This window comes from Panthera pardus, unplaced genomic scaffold (assembly GCF_024362965.1).
Source record: "Panthera pardus isolate Hobbes unplaced genomic scaffold, ASM2436296v1 HiC_scaffold_18, whole genome shotgun sequence".
Lineage (NCBI taxonomy): Eukaryota > Metazoa > Chordata > Mammalia > Carnivora > Felidae > Panthera > Panthera pardus.
Window position 1 is genome coordinate 20617059 of NW_026526743.1, and position 21875 is coordinate 20638933.

At 39.7% G+C, this 21875-nt stretch overlaps 1 protein-coding gene across 5 annotated transcripts in view; it reads right to left on the reverse strand.

The window, feature by feature from the left end:
- Nucleotides 1–21875, reverse strand: part of DPY19L3 (dpy-19 like C-mannosyltransferase 3) — a 78046-nt gene that overhangs the window by 42103 nt on the left and 14068 nt on the right. For 3 of the 5 annotated variants that reach the window (XM_053906050.1, XM_053906049.1, XM_053906052.1), the window contains exons 4-6: nt 8866–8956; nt 2766–2887; nt 1404–1549 (exon numbers count right to left, since the gene is read on the reverse strand). In XM_053906050.1, coding sequence (XP_053762025.1) covers nt 1404–1549; nt 2766–2887; nt 8866–8956 — 359 coding nt within the window. Of the gene's footprint in view, nt 1–1403; nt 1550–2765; nt 2888–8570; nt 8660–8865; nt 8957–21875 lie in introns of all 5 variants that reach the window. The other 2 variants (XM_053906053.1, XM_053906054.1) reach the window with 2 other exon arrangements.

Consider the following 21875-nt stretch of genomic DNA (forward strand, 5'->3'; position numbering starts at 1 on the left):
TCCTAAAGGGAAAGATATAGGACGTTAACTATACTTAGATTCTGGTTGTCAGTTCTCGACAGTAATGATATGTCCTCATCATTATCATCCCTGTAATACCAAGTTGCACTGGGAAAATGCAAGGAACCTGTCCCCAGGTATGCAGCTAGCTAAGTGGTGGAACTGGGGTCCAATCCACGGTGGTGATTCCAAACCCCATGCCTAACTGCCTCGCACGTTTATTTCCTTCCAACTTCATTAGTGCAAACTGGCATTGTTTTGCATTCTCCCTCTCCGTGTTTCTCTAGTGCTTAAATCTGAATCTTAAATTTGTCACTGGTAATAATTTTTGAAAGAGCCTCTTGTCCCTCTGGAACGGAAACCGCCAGAGGGCAAGTACAGTTGAGCTTTCACTTTTGGTTACCCAGTACCAAAAGCATCTCCACACATACTGGGCACTCAATACATGTCTTTTATTTACTTTAAGAGAACAACAAACTTGCCTTTCATTTACTCGTAGCAGGAATAATATGTTAAAATGTTAAGAGGCGGTATACTCTTGGGTGTTTCATACCCTGCATTTGAATTCTGACCGAGACTTAGCTGGCTGTATGTGTGTATGACTTTATCAGTATATAAATACACACATCTTAACTTTGTAAGTAATATGTGTGTTTGTGTGTGTGTGTGTGTGTGTGTGTGTAAGCTTAACCTTTTAAGCTTTAATTTTCTCATCTCTAAAATGTTAATAGTATCTACCCTATAGGGTTGTTAAAAGAATATAAATAAAGCATTTTGTAAAGTGGTTGGCATACAGTAAGCACTCAATAAGGTTATATTAAAAAGTAATTTGCTTAGGATTATAAAGTAAATCAATATTAGAACTTGTGCTTTTAACACTCGTACTGAGCATTGGTGTTGCTACTGTAGATCAGGAAATTAATCAATACATCTTGACTATGTTTTTTAAAAAGTGCTATTTAGTGTTCTTGTATTTAGAATGATAGATATTAACTACGTAACATAAGAACTTCCGGCATCTGAACAGTCCTTTATGCTTTGTTAATTATGAGCGACACACAGCCCTATTAAGGTTAACAGTAAAGATATCATTAAACGTCTTTAAGAGATGAGATATGTGGCCGGAGAAATATTGATCACACATCAAACTGTAATAGGACTGGAATTATCATGGTGATTCTCCTGACCTATAATTCAACGTTCTGTTTCTCAGCTGGAAATATACATAAGAAGAACTTTCTACCTTGCTAAAGAAGACAAGTACACAGCACTACGTAAACCAAAGAGAAAATACTCCTACGTAAACAAATGTGCCAGAACAACTTCCTTTGAACTGGAAATGAGGTAACTGTGTTTTAACTTACGTCTTCAAAAGGGAGATGGGAAAACGGATTCCAACTCACCTATTCGTGACATACCAGAAAGCTGCCAGCAGTCCTGACAGCCACGTGCCACTAAGGAGCCAGCTGGTTATGTAAAGGGCTGTGACATAGATCGCCTGCAGTCCAAACAAGGTGTAAATATAAAAATAAACTGGCTCTAAATATTTCTGAAGAAAGGAACAAGAAAAAATATTTGTTACGGAAGCCCTAATCCTTTTCACTGTCACTTAAAAAATATGATACTAGAGGGGTGCCTGGCTGGCTCGGTCAACAGAGCAATGCGACTCTTTTTTTTTTAATTTATTTTTTTGATGTTTATTTATTTATTTATTTGAGAGAAGAGAGAAAGAGAGAGAGAGAGAGAGAGAGAGAGAGAGAGGCAGAGAAAATATCCCAAGCAGGCTCTGTGATGTCAGCATTGGAGCCTGACGTGGGGCTCAATCTCATGAACCGTGAGATCATGACCTGAGCCAAAAGCAAGAGCTGGCCACTTAACTGACTGACCCGCCCAGATGCCCCAGAGCATGTTGACTCTTAATCTCAGGGTCACAAATTTAAGCCCTAAATTGGACGTGGAGCCTACTTAAAAAAAAAATTGGAAAAATATATGACACTGGAAATGTAATATTTGGAATCTTGCTGTTAATTACAAGCAATAAACATACATCATCAGTCCTTTTTGTGCAAAAGTGTGTTGGCAGGCAGACTTTCTTCCCCCCAGCAGAGTAGAAGAGGGAAAGGAGCCCTTGAGGGCTCTGGCTTCATTCTTTTTTTTTTTTTTTTTTTTTTAACGTTTATTTATTTTTGAGACAGAGAGAGATAGAGCATGAGCAGGGGAGGATCAGAGAGAGAGGGAGACACACAATCCGAAACGGGCTCTAGGCTCTGAGCTTTCAGCACAGAGCCCGACGCGGGGCTTGAACTCATGGACCGTGAGATCATGACCTGAGCCGAAGTCGGCCACTTAACCGACTGAGCCACCCAGGCGCCCCTCTGGCTTCTTTCTTTAGACAAACTGTACGTCTACCTTTGCCCAGGATTGCCTTATTCACACGAAGCGGTCATTGTGATTTGCTAATTTCCAGTTTTTAAATTTCAAGGATAACTGAGGAGTGACTGATTACATGTTTCTAAATGAAAGTATGTACCAGTCTCTAGACTGCACACATATATGATAAGCCAGGAAGTATCTATGTAAAAAATACCTCATAAAAACAAGTAAAAAGCAAAGTTCACAACATATCTGGAGAACATTGGGATACTGTTGCTTTTTTACCAAGACAGCTGAAGATCAGAATAACATATGTGAACGTTTCAACTTAAGATAGCAGATTTTGACTTTCATGTGATATTAACAATTCAGTGTCACAGAACATAACATACCTGTATGGGTAGAACTCTATATAAAATACTGAGAAAAACTTCTTGGTAAATATTCATTCGTTGAAGAAGGTTAATTGTCCTCATAGACTCAGTTTTGTTATCATATATTAAGCCATGAAAACCTAAGGTTGATATTTGAAAGATCAGGAAAAAATAATTATAAATTATTCATTCATTTAAAACCATCCATAGATTCTTTAGTGTGTGCCAGAGAATGTGCTAGGCATTGGGGATATAATAGTAAGCAAAAAACACAGTCCCACCCTCAAAGAGCTTACTGTATATTAGATGGACGTTTACGTGTTTACACAAACATAGGTAAATTATAATTCTCGTGCATACAATGAAAAAGAAAAGCTCCTATGTTCTTTTATAATAATGTAGGCAAGAGGATTTTATATCCCTGCTCTGTCCTCCTGCCATGAGGCCTACAATACCTCTTTTGGGGGTGTAAGTAGCCTCCCCCGCTTCCCTGGGATAGGTTTGGCCATTTGACTTGCTCTGACCAATGGCATGTGAGAGGATGTGACATCTTTTAATAAAAGATGATGCATGTTTCCACCAGCAGTGTGGCTATTTCCCTCTGTCATGACAACAGCAGGTTCCAAACGGGGGCTGGATAATAAAAGCAAGAGATAAACCTGTTGTTGCAGAATTCTATGGCTATATCGAGGTCATATACCACTGCAACCAAGCTGAGTAATTAATAGAAGGCATGAAGAGATAGTTCATAGAAGAAAATATGCATATAGTCCTTACACATATGAAAAGACGCTCAACCTTGCTCCTACTGTAAGTGCAAATTAACACTACACTGAGATACCATTTCTCACCTATCAGCTTGGAAAAAAAATTCAGTCTGACAACAGGGGCACCTGGGTGGCTCAGTCATTTTAAGCGTCTGACTCTTGATCTCGGCTCAGGTCCTGATCTCATGATTCGTGAGATGGAGCCCTGCACTGGGTCCTGTTTGGGATTCTCTCTCTCCGGCTCTCTCTCCCCCTCCCCGGCACGCTCTTTCTCAAAAAAAAAAACTTAAAAAAAGAAGTCTGACGACATACTCAGTGTGGTTCTAAGGAAGTAAGGTCTCTCATACACTACAGTCGGGAAAACAATTTTAGCACCACCAAGCAAAATTACATGTGCATTTACCTTTTGATCTGGCCTAGAAATCAGTCCTAAAGACAGACTGGCAAAAACACAAAAGAACACAGGCCTCAGATCATTCCTGCAGTGCCCTCTTTAAAAGTAAAAGATCAGAAGCAACCAGATGTCCATCAGCAGGAGGTGTTCTGGACTGAACTGTATCCCTCCAAATTTCTGTATTAAGGCCCAAACCCAATGCGTATTTGGATAGGGTCTATAAGGAGGTAATGAAGGTTAAGAGACGTCATAAGGATAGGGCCATAATATGATAGGACTGGTGTCCTCAGAAGAGGAACAGACAAGAGAGAGCTCTTTTGCTTTCTCTGTGCACACATACAGGGGAAAGGCCAAGTGAGGACATGGCAAGAAGGTGGCCATCTACAAGCCAGGAAGAGAGGCTTTACCAGAAACCAACCCTGGCAGTACCTTGATCTTGGACTTCAGCCTTCAGACCTGAGAGAAAATCAATTTGTGTTGTTTAAGCCACCTGGTCTGTTATGGCAGTCTTGCCAGACTAACAGAGGCGTGCTACAGACTGAGTGTCTGTGTCCCACCAGAACTCATAAGCTGAAGCCCTAACCCCTAACGTGATGGTATTTGGAAGTGTGGCCTTTGGGAGGTAATTAGGGTTAGACAAGGTCATGACAGTGGGGCCCTCGTGACGGGACTAGTGACCTTGTGGGAAGAGACACCAGAGCTGGCTCTCTGTCTTCCACGTGAGGGTGCAGCGACAGGTGGCTAGCTGCAAGCCAAGAAGAGACTCTTCACCAGAACCAGGATTGGAACTCTAACCTCAGACTTCCTGCTTCCAGAACTCTAGGAAGCTAAATTAGTTTTTTTAAGCCACCCAGTCCATGGTATTTTGTTATGGCAGCCTGAGCAGATGAAGACAAGAAAGCTACCTGAATAAACTATGGTTATCCACACAAACGGAGTACTATGCAATTACAAAAAGAATTAGGAGTATCTTCATGTTATATTATAGCGTGATCAAGATTTTTGACAAATGAAAAAGCAAAAAAAGGAGAACAGTGTATACAGCAATAAAGGAGATATATGAATATATAAAGTATTTGTTTATATTAAAAATACTGAGACTAGGGGAAAAATACTGATAGTAGAAGAATAAAACAAAATCTAAAAAAAAATGGTTACTTAAAGAGTGTAGAAGGAAATAAGATGGAAGGGGCAGGGGGGGAAGGACACCTCCCTGAATGCTTCCTGTTTTACTGTTTGACTTTGGAACCATGTAAAATAAACTTTTTTTAGAAGTATAAAAAACCAAAATAAAATTTTTTTACAAAACAATCCTGGAAAAAACAAAAGAAATATAAAACAAACCTATTAAGTTGGTGGCTTGGTCACACAGAAAGAACTCTTTCCAATGACAGAGGAACGTGAAAAAAAAATTATATATATATATATATATATATATATATATATATATATATATATATACACACACACATAGACATACACACGTAGTTGGTTTTATCTTAAGGACAAAAAGAACTACAAAGACAGCCTGAATTGTTTTCAGGTAATCATATTAGAAGCAACATAATTACTGCTGCACTGAAAGTATTGTGTGTGTGTGTGTGTGTGTGTGTGTATACACACTGCGTGTATATGCACAGTTGTACACAACAGCTAAATGATAATGTTAATATTGTAAGAAACCAAAATTTTCAACTTAAGGAGAAAGACATACAAATATAAAATCAAAAAAAGTAAAAACCCTGTTATACTAACTTTGAACTGAAAATAACTATATTCCTATTTTCTTCTAGGAAAAAAAATTCACATCTCCTGCCTCTTCTCACTAAAAAGGACTGGAAACAAGGACCAATCTAGTAGTAAAAAGTATCCCTACCATCGATCCAAACTGTGGGCTCTAAATAGCCACTAAAGAGAACTGAGTTCCTTGGAGAAATGGTGGATCCTAGGTCAGGGTGGAGATACACGAGTGGATAAGAAATATCTTGTCATGCCAAAAAGCGAGGGAGTTTTCAACGACTCCCGGAATGTTGTCAAAAAGACAGCAGCCAATCTGAAGGGCATCCCGCTGACCAAAGATTGGACAATTTCAATAAGAAGAATAATGCAAAAGATCGAAACACATCAAAGATGTTAAAAACCCATGCTTTCTGATGATATATAAAAAGCAAAACCTTTAGCGGATGCAAGAGGGCAACTCATGCTAAAACACAGGGAAAGGAGCAATCCAACCTTTTCTTTAGGAACTGAAATTCTGAGTTACCAAACAGTTGATGAGAATTCATTGTTCTCTAGAGATGAATTCCATCTGATAATGATGGAAGGAAATATAGAATTCAAATATTACTGTCCTTATGAAGTTAACGGCTTTAGGTAATGGTCACGAATGGTGCTAACCCATCAGAGGAAAGGCTAAATGAGAACTTAGCATTGGATCAGTCTAAACCCTAAAAGAGATGGTGCACATTATGTCCCCGATGCGGAAGTGGGCACCACGTGTTTGACAGAACCTGGACCTGAGCACGCCTCCAGACCCAACTACCAATTCATAGGAGATACAGGCAACAGAGAATCATGAAATGACACCACGGGGCTCCTCCAATATCCAGAAAGTGAAAAACTATCAGACAAATGAATCTGGGGTTTCAACAAAAAATTACAAGAAAAAAAGATGGAAAGAAACCTACAGATTAAAGGAAACAAGGAGACAGAGCAAATGACTGCAATGTGTGGACTTTATTTGGATCTCGAAAACTGTATTAAAAATCTGCAAGACAATCAGGAAAATGAGAACACTGGGTATTTGATAGTAAGAAATTTCCCAATTGTTTAAGTGTGATAATGGTAACATGGTAATACTTATGAAAGGGGTTGCCACCCTTTAAAGAAATATACTGATATATTTACAAATGCGGAATATGACGTCTTGGGGTTTTTCCAAAATAATCCAGCCTGAAGATGGCGGGTAGAGAGGAGACAAGATTGGTCGTGAGTTGGTAACTGTGGTAGCTGATGACAGACAGGTGGGAATCCATCAGAGGAGTCTCTCTACCCTTTTATATGTTTGGAATTTTCTAGAAGGAAGATCTTAACAAATGACTTAGACGAAATGAAACGGAGGAACCAATGAGTTTGTGGTGATAGAAAATACTCATATTTACCTTTATGAGCAACTCTGAACTTTAACACTATTGGTATTTTGACAGTTGGGGCCTGATAATTCTTTGTTCTAGGGACATTGTAGGATGTTTAGCAATATCTGTCGCAGTTCCGTCCATTCCAGTAGCACGATCTCAATCTACCCCAGCTGTCACAACCAAAAATGTATCTGCACGTTTCAGATGTCTCCTAGGGACACAACTGACCCTCCATAAGAACCACCACTTTAGAGGATGCTAGAGAAGCAAATCACAACTTTGAGAACTCACTGACTCATTTTTCTCAGTAGTCACATTCTATTAAGTTGCAGTGAAAACTGAATTAGCAATACTGAGCCCTGTAGGAAATACAGGGTTATGTTCTTATGAGCCTCTGGTCATCAAGTGATCGACATATCACCTTGATTTACATGTTTCTGTTTAAAGACGTCTTCTTTTAACGTATACTAGCAATTCATTAACATTGAACACATGGCCAACAGTATCTAACTCATAACTGAACAAAGCTTATCTGACAAACGTGTTTTCTCGGTGTGCCTTCTTCACAGCCTGCTTGCACTCAGGAACTCCAGACAGTGATTTAGCACTACGCTGGGGGCCGTTTTAAACCACAAAATCACCAACAAAAAGCACAAAAATGCAAAAAACAAGGCCCCAGGTGGACTGTGAACAGGACGCTATAGTATGAGAGCTGAACACAACAGCAGGGCTCCGCCTTGTTGGACCTCAGCTGGGAACGTGCCCGTCAGGTGATAAAAATTTTTGGCTGCTCTGCACAAGCCTGCGAATGACTGCAAAAGCACCACAAATACTGATTCTGGGGTCACAAATACGTGTTAGTGAGTGAGTATGGAAATATGGACTCTATGAATAACGAAGATCAACTGTATGGGGAAAGAAAATCAGCACTTAGCCTGCCTTTTTGTATAAACCGTACGTCAGGGTCACCAAATAGTTGATGAGGAAGAGGTTTCTTAAGTGACAGAGTTCCAGCTAACAAATACAAGAGGAATGCAGAATGTCACTTTTGTTAACTACTGAAATGTGGGTATAGGCAGTGAGCATCAGTGGCTGCTAAAACCACTCAGTGAAAGGCTGATGGGTAATTAGCCTTATTGCATAGGAACCAACTGGTTATATTTATGGCACAAAAAGAAAGATAACATTTCATGTCTCCCACTGTAATAAAATTAGGAGAAGTACAAAACATCACCTGTGAAGAATTCTTGCCAAAAATGTATCTGAATCCAAGTAAAACCTAGCAAATGTCTCTGTCAGGTGGAGCATATCAAACATAGATTAAGCAGGAGAGATCCTTTTTGGGGTCCTATTAGATGGAGTAAAGGTAACGGGTACGGGCTCTAAACCACTTACAAACAGTGAAAATGTGGGAAAATGACAACTGCAAGGTAAGGGGCTGAATGGGAACATTGGGGACAAGGACAACTGTAATTTTTGTTTGTATTACCAAAACGCTTCCTGTTTTTAGACACTACTCCTTCACCTGCGAAGACTTTTTCCAAAATGATCAGGAGAAAAACCAGCAGCAAAACCAGGAAATCAGAAACAGATGAATTCAGAGATGGAGTAGAGCTGAGGAGAGGAGAGTTACATTAAGTATCATATAACTGCTTCCAGAGCCAAACACTGATGATGTTGGCAGGGAAAAACTACACAAGTTCACAGAAAAGCTACCCAAGTTCTATAAAGCATTCTAAATGCTTTAGTGCAAAAGTATGTTTGGCAGAAATAGCGGAAGGGGTGAAGCAGATCCCACTAAAGTCATCAGCTATAATTACCTTGCATGAGGGTCGGAGCCTGCAGCATTTGCTTGTAGTAGGAGTAATACAGTCCACATTCTGTTCTGAATGAGATCTCTCGCTCCACTTCCTGAAATAAAGTGAGGTCTACTGGGTTTACATGACCTAGTTTGTTTTTTTAAATCTACTGTCACTGTAGAAACGGGATCCAGAACTACAACTTAAAAGGAAAACAAACACACAAAACCTCTCAAAATATAATCTTAAGAAATTTGGGCAAACAAGAACAATAGAAGGCTGATGATTGTTGAAGCTGGGCATGTATTACAGGAGTTTATTATACAATTCTCTCTGCCTTTGTAGATGTTTAAATTTTCCATAACAAACCATTAAATTTTTTTTTTTTAACATTTATTTATTTTTCAGAGACAGAGGACAAGTGGCGGAGGGGCAGAGAGAGAGGGAGACTCAGAATCTGAAGCAGGCTCCAGGCTCTGAGCTGTTAGCACAGAGCCCCACGCGGGGCTTGAACTCACAAACCGTGAGACCACCACCTGAGCTGAAGTCAGATGCTTAACCGACGGAGCCACCCAGGCACCCCCATAGCAAACCATTTTAAAACATGGAGACAACGGATTCCATCTGCATTGATGTTTCAGAGTTAAGGTTTTTCTTTTATTTCACACAAATTAAAACTTAAAAAAAACAAAACAAAACCATACCACCAATTCTTATGTAATATTAGAATCAAAATAGGGACAGTATAAAAAAATCTCCCAAGTGAAAAGAACTATAATTGCGTTACACACCTACCTAAAAGCTAACAGTATTACATAAGATTAATAATTTTCTTTTTATTCTAAGAACATAAGGTACTCTTAGTGAAATGAGGCAGACCTTTTACATGTGAATTTCAGTTTGACAAATATAACCTTGGTGGAAAGACACTCTTGTAGGGAAACAGATACAAGAAATATTCAGTTTTGTAAAACTGAAAATTTAAAGTGATACCTATTAGTCAATTTGGTTGTAAGGTGCCATCAAGAAATTTAAAATTTAAATTAACAAAATACGGAGGCAACCGGTAAGGAGGATGGGGAAGACATTGGACTAGTCACATTACTATTCTTAGATACTGTAGTTCATATATGTAAAAAACAGTGTACGTGAATGAAAATTATAACTTATGTCATTATAGATTCTCTTACACCAATGTTCAAAGAACCAGGTCCTGGAATCTGGCACACACTGTCTGAAATGTATTTCCATCTATGTGCTTCCTACCGCAACAGATCCCTATTCCACAAACCCAATTTTATTGGGGGAGGATGATAAACACGAAACATGGTGTGTTCTAGAGGATAAGCTGCTTCTAATACATCTTTGTTTTCCCCTATCTCTAACTATTTTTCAAATCATAATAAACATCTCATGAAAAGAGCCACCCAAGCTATTTATCTTCAGACCTGAAATTATTTAATGTACTCCTTCTACCCTTTAAATATTTCTCCTATCCTTAAAAAATATACAAATTGATTCATGAATAAATTAATCAATTATCCGAGTATAAATGTTATCCGAGTATAAATGTCCAATTATTGACCTTCAGAAACAAATTTATGTTTTATCATTGTTAACCCTTCTTTAAAAAAACAAGAGGAGGGGCTCCTGGGTGGCTCAGTCGGTTGAGCGTCTGACTTCGGCTCAGGTCATGATCTCGCGGTAGTACGAGCCCCACGTCAGGCTGTGTGCTGACAGCTCAGAGCCTGGAGCCTGCTTCGAATTCTGTGTCTCCCTCTCTTCCCACCCCTCCCCCCACTCATGCTGTCTCTCTCTCAAAAATAAATAAACATTAAAAAAAATAAAAAAATAAAAAACAAGAGGAGGGTGGAGTAGCAAACCTTATTTACTGGGCTTCCTTCTGTAGAAAACAAATTTATCTTGGGGAAATCAAACATGGAAAACAAGGACCAGGCGGGTTCTGAAATTCACTTTCATTGGCACCCTCGCTTTATAAAAAGGACAATATGTGATGGAGCTCTTTTAGCTTCTGCATTTGCCACTGATTTGTGTTGTTATCTTTCATAGCAGTAAAGGCGATTCTCAGCAGTCATGTTAATCTGTTCATCTTTAATTTTTGAGAAAAACTGCTCTATTGCTTTTCATAACATAAAACTAAACTGGTATCGCCTGTTTCTACAATGTTCACACTCCTACAAGGTCAAGTAGCCATAGAGGCTGTGAACTGATGTTAACTGAGCAAATGTTAGCTTTTGTTCATGCATATCAGGGAAAAAACCCACAAAGTTTAATTACATTCGGTTTCTTCTCTCCAGCTGCCTTTCAGTGTTCAAAGCACGGCTGTCTTCAATGGAATACTCTTAACGTCAAACCTACATCCCCAAATCAAACTGGAGAGCCAGATCAATCACTCACATGAAGGGGGCTTCATATCCAACATGGCTCAAGAATACAGGAAGAGTGACTTCATAAAGATGGAAAAACAGAAAAAACCCACCACTCCAGGTACAAAGGTAGAAAGCTTTTGTGCCCCACCCCTCTCTTTAATATACCCAGAAAGCGTAAGGAACAGAGGGGGGCCTTATTAGTAAAAAAGCATTCACACATGATTAATTGGTAATCTTGGCACCAGCTGTATGGGACCAAATGCTATACTTCATGAGACAGACACTTGCAAGCTTTACATCTGCTTCATGCTAAGAGAACATCTGCTTTACTCATTCAAACACTTTTCCAGTTTTACAGCAATTTACACTTTGCCTGGTGGATTGTGCCAATGAAAATGTACACCAATACAAGTTACCCTCTAAAGAATGCAACATGAACAAATACTTCATATGTTCATTTCCATCAGTTCCACAGGGAACGTGATGTCGGGAGAATGAAAACATTTCTTCTGGAGATAATGACAGAAAGAAACAGACAAAAGCGGTGTTATTTTTAAGGAGCTGTACAACGAAAACCATTTAATAGTAGTTTATATAGTAATTTGACAAAAATACTAAAAGGAAAAAGCATTAAAACAATGACTGCTCACAGGGAGTGATTTGGGTCCCCTAGAAACACACAAAATGTAACAGCGCCTTTTAGGCAAATGACACCACATCTGCCAAAGGAAACCTCGCGTTAGTTTTTAAGACTCTTCATGTAAATAACTTTTGTTTACAAAAACTGTGTCCAAACTGAGTAGGCTGCTGGTGGTGGGGAAGCCACGGAAAGACTAACTTTACAAATGCAGTCTGTTTCAGGAGCAGGTAACAAATCATCTCACCAAGAAACAGTAGCTCACGATAAGACAGCTGTTCTTGAAGTTTCGTACTGGGAACCATGCCCTTAGCAGACATTCTTAAGGCATGTACTCTGTTCATTGTCTGGTGAGCCCCCTGTCCGTCTGTCAGAATGGAATGATCTTGCCCTAGGGCTGAGAGCTTCGTGTGGGGGCAGGCTGGGGACAGGCTGGGCTACTGCTGACAGCACACCCCCCGCACCCCCGGCACCCACCGGGCTCACACAGAAGCATCCACCACTCTTGGTACCCCTGGACTTACAACTTGGCTAGTTAACTCTACGTATTCTAGAGAGTCCTTGCTGAGTGAGGGTATTCAGTGGGAAGATATGCAAATTCCGTAACATCAAACGAATATGAGAATAACAGTGGAAAATATTAGCATAAGAAAAGACTGAAAAAAACTGGTAAAAATTGAGTGACATGAGTGTTTTTTTAGCTAAATGAGAATTATTTTTCCTTATCACTGAACATTTCTTTGCTGGGGAAACAAAGGTATAAAACTTTAGTCCTCGACCCCAAGGGGTTTAGGTTTCAATGAGAAAGAATAATGCATTTTTGTAAAGAAAATGACTATTGAAGGAAAGGTATCAATTAGAAGGGATGAAGAGCCTTTGGCCTGCACTATTTTTTTAAAATGTTTATTTTAAGAGAGAAAGAGCGAGCACGCACACGAGGGAGAGAGTCAGAGAAAGAGGAAGGGAGAGAATCCCAAGCAGGCTCTGTGCTGTCAGCACAGAGCCTGATGTGGGGTTCCTTCCCACGAACAATGAGATCATGACCTGAGCTGAAATCAAGAGTCGAACGCCCAACTGACAGGGCCACCCAGGTGCCCCTGCCTGAACTATTAAACCAGCTCCCACTGGATTCTGGGTTTCTAATTGGTCTCTTTTTCCTCTATCTTCCTCATTCATTCATTCATTCATTCAACAAACAGCTACTGACCAAAAAGTGACAAGCGTTCTCTTGCTGAGATTCAGCAGGGAACAAAGGAGATGCAAATCTTTGTCTTCATGGAATTTGTAATCTAGAACAGAGGGAGAACAAATAAATGTGTAAAATATAAAAAGCAGAGTAGGGGGATGGCGAGGGGTAGGGTGTTGTGATCTTGCAGTTGGGTGGGGAAGGCCGCACCGATGAAGTGACTACTGAACAGAGATCTGAAGAGGCGGGGCAGTGAGCCATGTGGAGGAGAGCCTGTGGGTCGCACAGGACAGCTCATGTACACCTTGAAGAACAATGAGGAAGGCAGCGTGGTTTGAGGTGGAGGGAGCAAGGAAGGTCGGGGGCGGTACGGTAGAGTGGTGTGAAATAACATGGGGTTGGACACCCAGTCCTGCTAGCTAACTAGGACTCCAGGCTTGTACTCTGAGCTAGGTGTGTGTGTGGGGAGGTGAGGGAGGTCAGGAGTGTGGTTTCAGACCTGCTGAGCTGGACTGTGAAGGGCTCTGAGCTGCTGTAATAATCCCGGTGGGGATATGGGTTGTGAGAGGTGATCACATTCTACACATTGTTAAAGGGAAACGGACAGGGCACTTGAGAGAACCAGGACTGTTCAAGGGCAGGAGCCCCGAGCCACCGGAGGACGAAGCTGCAATGTACAGAGAGGAGGTATCAGGAGAAACCCCTGAGGGCAGGTACAGTCAGGCGTTTGATGTGGACTTGTTAAGTTCGAAATGCCTGTTGGACATCCCAGCTCAGGTGGTCAAGCAGGCGGCTGTATATACAAGTCTGGAGTTCAGGGGAAGGTATGAGCAGGGGACAGACATTCGGGGGCCATGAGCGTAGAGATGGTATTTAAAGCTATAGGTAAGATTGTTCTTAGAAATGACAAATGGACAGAAAAGTACAGAGCTAAGTCCTGGATTCTCTGCCAACAAGAGGTCAGAAGGCTGAGGGGTAGCCTGTGAAGGAGCCAAAGAACCACCTGGAGAGGGAGGAGTAAATCCAGGAGAACACGCGTCCTGGAGTCCAGGAAAAATGAGGACTGAGACATGACCACTAAACTGGACAGGAACTTTTAGAGAGCAGTGCCATGGCTGCAGCCTGCCTGGGGTGGGCTCAAGATAGAGATTAAGAAGAGAGGAATAGAGACTGTGGGACTGCACACTTTCTGGGTGTGTTTGGGTGTTAAGGTGAGCAGAGCAACGGACAGTAGCTGAAAGAGAAGATGGGGACAGAAGAGCCTTCCCGACCCCAGGACGGGAGAAGGCAGGGGAGACTCAACTGCCAGAGGGATGTAACTTGGCCGAAGGCAGGGGAGCAGATGCCACCCACAGGGTGACAAGTCGGTGCACACGGGCACAGATCCAGGCAGATGTGGGGCTGAAGCACGTGGGAGGTCTCTTCAGCTTGCTTCTCCTTCCTCAGTCGACAGGGTTCCTGAAATGCTACCTCCAAATACGGCACCTTGACTCACTGAGTATCTTAAGCTGAAGGAATGTGACAAATGGCAGGTGCAGGAAGGCTCTCTGCCTCTCCCTGGTCCCCTGAAGCAGGTCCTAAGACTGTCTTGTGAAAGGTGCACTCCCTCTACCCGGAGGAAAAGAAATCCTTATCTCCGAAGGTGGAGGGGCATGGAGAGGAATCTGAACAAACAGGCTTTGCTAACTAAGTTCAGCCCCTTTTCTTCCTATGATATTTTCCACGTTCTACTCTTTGTCAAATCCAGTATTAAAATGCTCAGGTTTAACCATTTCTTCACGTCTTCATTTCCTTATGAAGGTTCTAGTGTCACGTAAAACTTGTCTTAAGTAAATTTGTACGCTTTTCTCTTGTTAATCTGTCTTTTGTCAGTTCACCTGACAGAACCCCAGCCAGAGGACGCAGGAGGGCAGTGGGTTCCCCTCCACAGTGAAACAGGAAGCAATGTAACCCTGGGGAAGGTCTGGGGGGAAAAGCAGGGAACAACAGGTTAGAACGGTCGTCTAGGAGAGCTGGGGGGTTAATGGACAAAGGAAGTGTAACAGGACTGCCAGGCAGCACTTTTAAAAACTGACAAATTTGGGGGCACCTGGGTGGCTCAGTCGGTTGAGCATCCGACTTCAGCTCAGGTCTTGATCTCACGGTCCATGAGTTCGAGCCCCACGTCAGGCTCTATGCGGACAGCTCAGAGCCCACAGCCTGCTTTGGATTCTGTCTCCCTCTCTCTCTGCCCCTTCCATGCTCATGCTCTGTCTCTGTCTCAAGAATAAATAAAAGCATTAAAATTTTTTTTTAAAAAATCTGACAAGTTTTAAAATAAAATATTTTGGTTTCTGTATATTTAAATGTGTATTTAGTCCCTGCTACTGAGTTTTCTTATTGCTTGTAATAATTTTTCAGATTCTCTTGTGGTTTCCAGGTATATAATGACATGACCTACAAGTAATTTTACCTCCTCCTTCCCAATTTTTATACTTTTTACTTCTCCTGTTTATATTGCTGGTACCTCCAAAGCAATGTTAAACAATAGTACTAACAGACAGCTTTGGCTTGGGATACGCCTCTAGCCACATGTGCCTACTTAAATTTAATTAAACTAAAAATTCAGTTTCTCAGTTTTTGAACACAAATGGCTAACGGCTAGAGTATTAGTAATACAGCATGAAGAACTTTTCATCATCACAGAAAGTTCTGTTAGATAGCTAGCACTGTTCTAGTGTTTCCCTAATGGGGAAGGTCTTAGCATCTGGTCTGAAATGTATTCATGCTATATTAAAAAAAAAGGATGCATCTATTTTTTAAGTTTTACCGAGACAGAATTCACATACCATACCATTCACCCATTTAAAGTGTACAATTCAATGGCTTTTACTGTACTCACAAAGTTATACGTGCATCACTACAATGTTAGACCATTTCATTACCCCTAAAAAGAATCACCACTCGGAGTCATCACCCTACAAATCCCCCATGCTTTGTAGCACTGGGCAACACTAATCTACTTTCTATCTCTTTAGGTTGGCTTCTCCGGGACAGTCCGTAAAATGAAATGATACAATATGTGGTCCTTTGGGCCTGATTTCATTCGTTCGGCAAGTTTTCGAGGCTCCTCTAATGCTGCGGCATGTATCACTCATTGCAAAATCGCCAAATAATATTCCACTGTATGGATGTACCACATTTTACTTACCCATTCCTCCCTTAGTGGACACTGAGGTTGTTTCCTCTTTGGGCCATTATGAAAAACGCTGCTATGAGTATTCATGTACAAGTTTTTGTGTGGGTATGTTTTCCTTTTTCTTGGGTATTTCCTTAGGAATGGGACGGCTAAGATCATTTGAGAACTATGTTTCCCTGTTTGAGGGTTGCTAGACTGCTTACCAAAGTGGTTGCATTATTTTACATTCCAATCAGCACTGTAAAACATTCCAATTTCTCCACATCCTTGTCAACATTTGTTACTACATGTCTTCTTATTACAGCCCTGCCAGTGGATGTGAAGTGTTATCCCATTGTGGGTTTGAGTAGAACTTCCTGACAGGCTAATGATGTTGAGCATCTTTTTTGCATGTGCTTTTTTAGCCATTTGTATATCATCTTTTGAAAAATGTCTATTCAAGTCCTTTTTTCATAAAAAAAAAATTGGGCTGTGTTTTTATTAGTGAATTGTTATAGTTCTCTCTATATTCCAGATTCAGATCCCTTATCAGGCATATGATCTGTAAATATTTTCTCCCTGAGTGGTGTCTTTTCGTTTTGATTGTATGCTCTGGGGCACAAAACTTTCTAATGCTGAAGAAGTCCAATGTAACTATTTTTCCTTTCCTTTAGTCACTTGTGCTTTTGGTGTATCTAGGATGGCCGAGCCCAACCCAAAGCCATGATGACTTATTCATGTTTTCTTTGCATTTTACTTTTTTAAATATAATTTACTGTCAAATTGGCCAACATACAGGGTGTACAGTGTGCTCTTAGAAGCTTCAGAGTTACATTTAGGTCTCTGACCCACTTTGAGTTCATCTGTGTGTGTGTGTACGAGGAAGGGGCCCAATTTCCTTATTTTACACATGAATATCCGTTTGTCCTCAGATCACTTGTTGCAAAGACTATTCTTTCTTCATTTAATTGTCTTGGCATCTTTGTTGAAAATCAATTGGTCATAAATGTAATGGTTTATTTCTGGACTCTCAATGCTATTTCATCTACCCTAATGCCAGTCCCACACTTTCTTGCTTATTGTTGTGAGTCTTCTAACTTTATTTTATTTTTTTTCAAAACTGCTTTGGCTATTCTGGGTCATTTCAGTTTCCATATAAATGTGGTCAGCTTGTCAATTTCTGCAAAAAGATCCCATTTTGAGAGGGATCCGTCAAATCTGTACACCAACTTGGGGTGTATTGCTATCTTAACAATCTTGTCTTCCAATTCATGAACATGGTTTAAATTTTATACTTCTTTTGTTCAATTTATTCCTAAGTATCTTATTATCTTGTTGCTATTGTAAAAGAAACTCTTGTTAATTTAATTTTGGTTTGCTCATTGCTACTGTATAAAAATACAATTAGCTTTTGTGTATTGATCTTGTATCCTGCAACCTGGATAAACTCATTTATTAGTTCTAATAGTTTTTTTTTAGTGGGTTCTATATAGAAGATCATGTTTTCTACAGAGCCAGTTTTACTTCTTCCTTTCCAATTTGGAGGTCTTTTGTTTCATTTTCTTGCCCGATTTCCCTGATTAGGGCCTCTAGTATAGTGCTGAAAAGAAATGGCTAGAGCAGACATTCTTGTCTTGTTCCTAATCTTAGGGGGAAAACTTTTGATTTATCACCATTAAATATGATGTTAGCTGTTGGATTTTTGGCAGACGCCCTTTCTGAAGCTAAAGATCCCTTCTATTTCTAGTCTGTTGAGTGTTTTTTATTATGAAGAGTTGGTGAGGGGTTCCTGGGTGGCTTAGTTGGTTGAGCATCTGACTTTGGCTCAGGTCATGATCTTGCAGTTCGTGGGTTCAAGCCCTGCGCTGGGCTTTGAGCTGACAGTGTGGAGCCTGCTTCGGATTCTCTATCACCCTCTCTGTCTGTCCCTCCCCATCTCACTCTCTCTCTCTTTCAAAAATAAACATTAAAAAAAAAAATGAAGAGTTGTTGAATTCTGTTAAATACTTTTTTAATGTCTTTTAAGATAATCACATGGTTTTTGTGTTTTATTCCATTGATGTCATGGGCTCATCTGGCCAATTCTTATTTTGTTACGTGTGTTACAAGAAAATGATACTATATTTTTTCCAAATACCATTTCTTGCATCTTTTGAAGTACTAACAGAACAAACAAGTGTATTACTAGATTTCTCAGCAATTGCCTTTAGTTTCCTGGTAGAAAAATGACTTTTTCATGGAGCGTTTTACTTTGGGTTTTTTTTTTTTTTTAATTTTTTTTTAATGTTTATTTATTTTTGAGACAGAGAGAGACAGAGCATGAATGGGGGAGGGGCAGAGAGAGAGGGAGACACAGGATCGGAAGCAGGCTCCAGGCTCTGAGCCATCAGCCCAGAGCCCGACGCGGGGCTCGAACTCACGAACCATGAGATCGTGACCTGAGCTGAAGTTGGACGCTCAACCGACTGAGCCACCCAGGCGCCCCAGGAGCGTTTTACTTTGAACATGCAACCAGATTCTCTTTATTAGTATTAATTAGAATTTTTGGTTCAACATATATATAAGTGGGATTAGTCCCTGAGCTTTGTTTTTTTATATTACTTACATTACATACAGTTGATTCTCATCATTCACACGTTTCTGATTTGCAAACCTGCCTACTAACTAAAATCTGTAACAACAAGATTGACAAAAAGTACTCGCTGTGCTTTTGCAGTCATGTGTAGAGCGGTGACACTTTGAGTTGCCTCATGCGCACGGTTCCCAACTGTGCTCTGCCTCTTGCTCCAGCTGTCATACAGAAGTGATCCGAAGGTGACTGCGCTAAGGGGCAGTGCAGCACAGTGTCAGAAGCTCTGCGCCCAGGTGGACGGGGTTTCTATCCAACTCTGGTACCTGTTAGTGGGACGGCCTTAGGCAAGTCACTTAACAACTCTGAACCTCATTTTCTCTTTTATAAAATGAAGAAAACAGAATCTACCGGGAGTTCTTAGAATTTAAGACCTATGTGTGACACACATGCACGCGTACACGCATGCACACACACACACACACACGCGCGCGCGATTTCCCCAGGAGCAATGACTAGTATTCTCTAATTCAGTGTTCAGTGACTTTTAGAATATAACTGCTGGGAGTAAGAAAAATTGACTGTAGTTATATTCTGATCCTCAGTTTTGGTGTGTTATGCCTGACTCATAAAAATAATCTAGAAGTTTTCTTTCTCTTTGGTGTTCTAGAATGGCTGAAATAGTACTGGAATATTTTGGTTCTTCAGTAAGAGTTTGGTAAAATTCCTCCATAAAATCAACAGGGTCTGCTGTTTTGGGGAGTGCAGGATGGGTAGTTCTTTATTAAGTCTTCTCTATCACATCTGCAGAAATAACTATATTTTCTGGGGCTAGTTTTGCCAATTTATATCCTAGAAAAGCATCCATTTCACCCATTCATCTAATTTGCACGGAATCAAACAGAACAGACCACGTGGCTCCTTTCTATTTCTTGGTCTCCATAGTTATTTCTCTGCTCCCACATTTCATCATCTCTGCAATTATTTCTGGTATTTATTTTGGGTATTTGTACTCCCTACCCTATCTTCATCCTTCTTATTTTTTACTCCCCAAATAATCACTCATTTATTAATTATTTTCCTACTTTCTAACTCATCAATTTCTTATTTTATTTTTATCCTTCCTTCTGTTGCTACATTTTGTTTACTTTCCAACTACGTAAGTGGAATAATGAATTCATTTGTTTACTCATTCTTATTTCATAATACAATATTTAAAGCTACAAATTCTTCTGAATACTGCTTTAGCTGTATTCCATAATCCAGAAACATGGTTTTCATCATTTTCTAGATTTTGTTTATAATTTCTATAAGTTCAGTTTTAATGTGAACAAAAAATTATTTATAAAGTTATTTTTACATTTCCAGAAAGTGAGCTTTTTCTTCTTAATTAGTTATCTCCAGTTTTCATTTAAATGAATGAATAAATTAAAAGAGCATACTGTGAGTCTATGACCATTATCCCCAAAGCCGAGAATAAGACAACTCTATGCACTACCACAACGTGATAAGGAAATACTATTTCTGGGTCTGAGATTTTTCTCTAGGGCTGAACATATGAATATTTTAGTTAATGTTCTGTGGATATTTAAAAAGAACATACATTCTGTCATTAGATATTTATAAATTAGATCTTACTATTTTCTCTAGGTCTTCTATATTCTCATTTTTGACCACCTGCTTTTTTTATGGACTAAGAATTAAAACTCAATAGTAATGGGTTTCTCTATTACTTCTTGTATTTCCTGTAGCTTTTGCTTTATAAATTTTGTTAAGTTATTTGACACATAGATAGTCCTATCTGTGGTCGGCATCTTTATCACTGAAAAATTGCCTTTCTTTGCCTCATTTTTCTGAGACTTTCTTTCCCTTTTTTTGCAGTATTTCAATAAGTTCTTATCTACACCTTAGATCTAATCCAAGAAACTGTTCTGGGAGAATCTTATCCATATAGTAAGTGATCTGATTTTGCTCTGTGACACAGAGTTTTCATCAGGTGAGTAAAGCAGACGTATATTTATTTATGCAAAAATATTTTGACATTTTTGTGTTAACACGTTTTCTGTCACAGTTTTTAGAACAAATCCTCTACTATATTGCCTGTGTCTGCTTGTGTGTGTCTTTTAATTTCGAAGGTTTATGTTTTTATTGTAGGAGTTACCTCTAGAACTGTAACTTTCAAGGATGACTTAATTCTTTATTTCTATGGATAGTATCTACTGAGTTCCTATAACGAGTGATTACAATCTCATGAAATTTGTATTTCTCCCCTGCCCAATTTTACTTGATATTTTCTTGGCATTTTCTTTTATATACATCTGTTTCTTATCATTTTTAAATGAAACTTGACTTCTAGCTATCAAAAATAAAGAAATGGATACCTCCACCATCTTCTACCTTCTCTTTTCCTTCCTCTTCTTTTTACTACATTGTTATTGCTACTATTTCATTGTTATAACATCACTGAGTATTACTACATTGTTACATCATATATATTTTGTCTATAAATATTTGGTGCTAGTCCTACAGTTAAATACGTTTGTACTTCACCGATAGGCCTTCTGCCATTGTTTTGCCTTTTATCTCTTGGCCAGGTAAAGTTTTCCCTCTAACAATTTCTTCAGGTGTTAAAAAAAAATAGATTTCTCAGAATCAAAACAGTTTGTTGGGTGCTTTATGCAGGATGGAATGACTGCATTAAAACATATAAATCACATTCTCTTGTCTTCTGCAGACATCATTCAAGATCTTTTAAGCATTAAATGTCACCATGGAAAAGTTGGAAGCCAGACTGACTTGTCTCCCTTTTGTTTGGATGTCTGGGGATTTCTTACTGTTGAAGGCCACCAATTTCACAGAACTATACCCTGCTGATGATCTGTCGAGGCCAAGTTTTCCTGATGCCCCTCAACTTGTAGATTCAATTCATCTTTCATTTTTCAAGTTTTCTTGAATTATATCTTTAAACATGATTCTCCCTTGTTTCATTGTTTTGGTTCTTTTCTTTTGGGACACAAATTATGTGTGTTTGCTGCTGTCTTCCTCAGCTGTCAGCTTCTCCCTACTACTGTAACTGTACGAATTCCATTTCA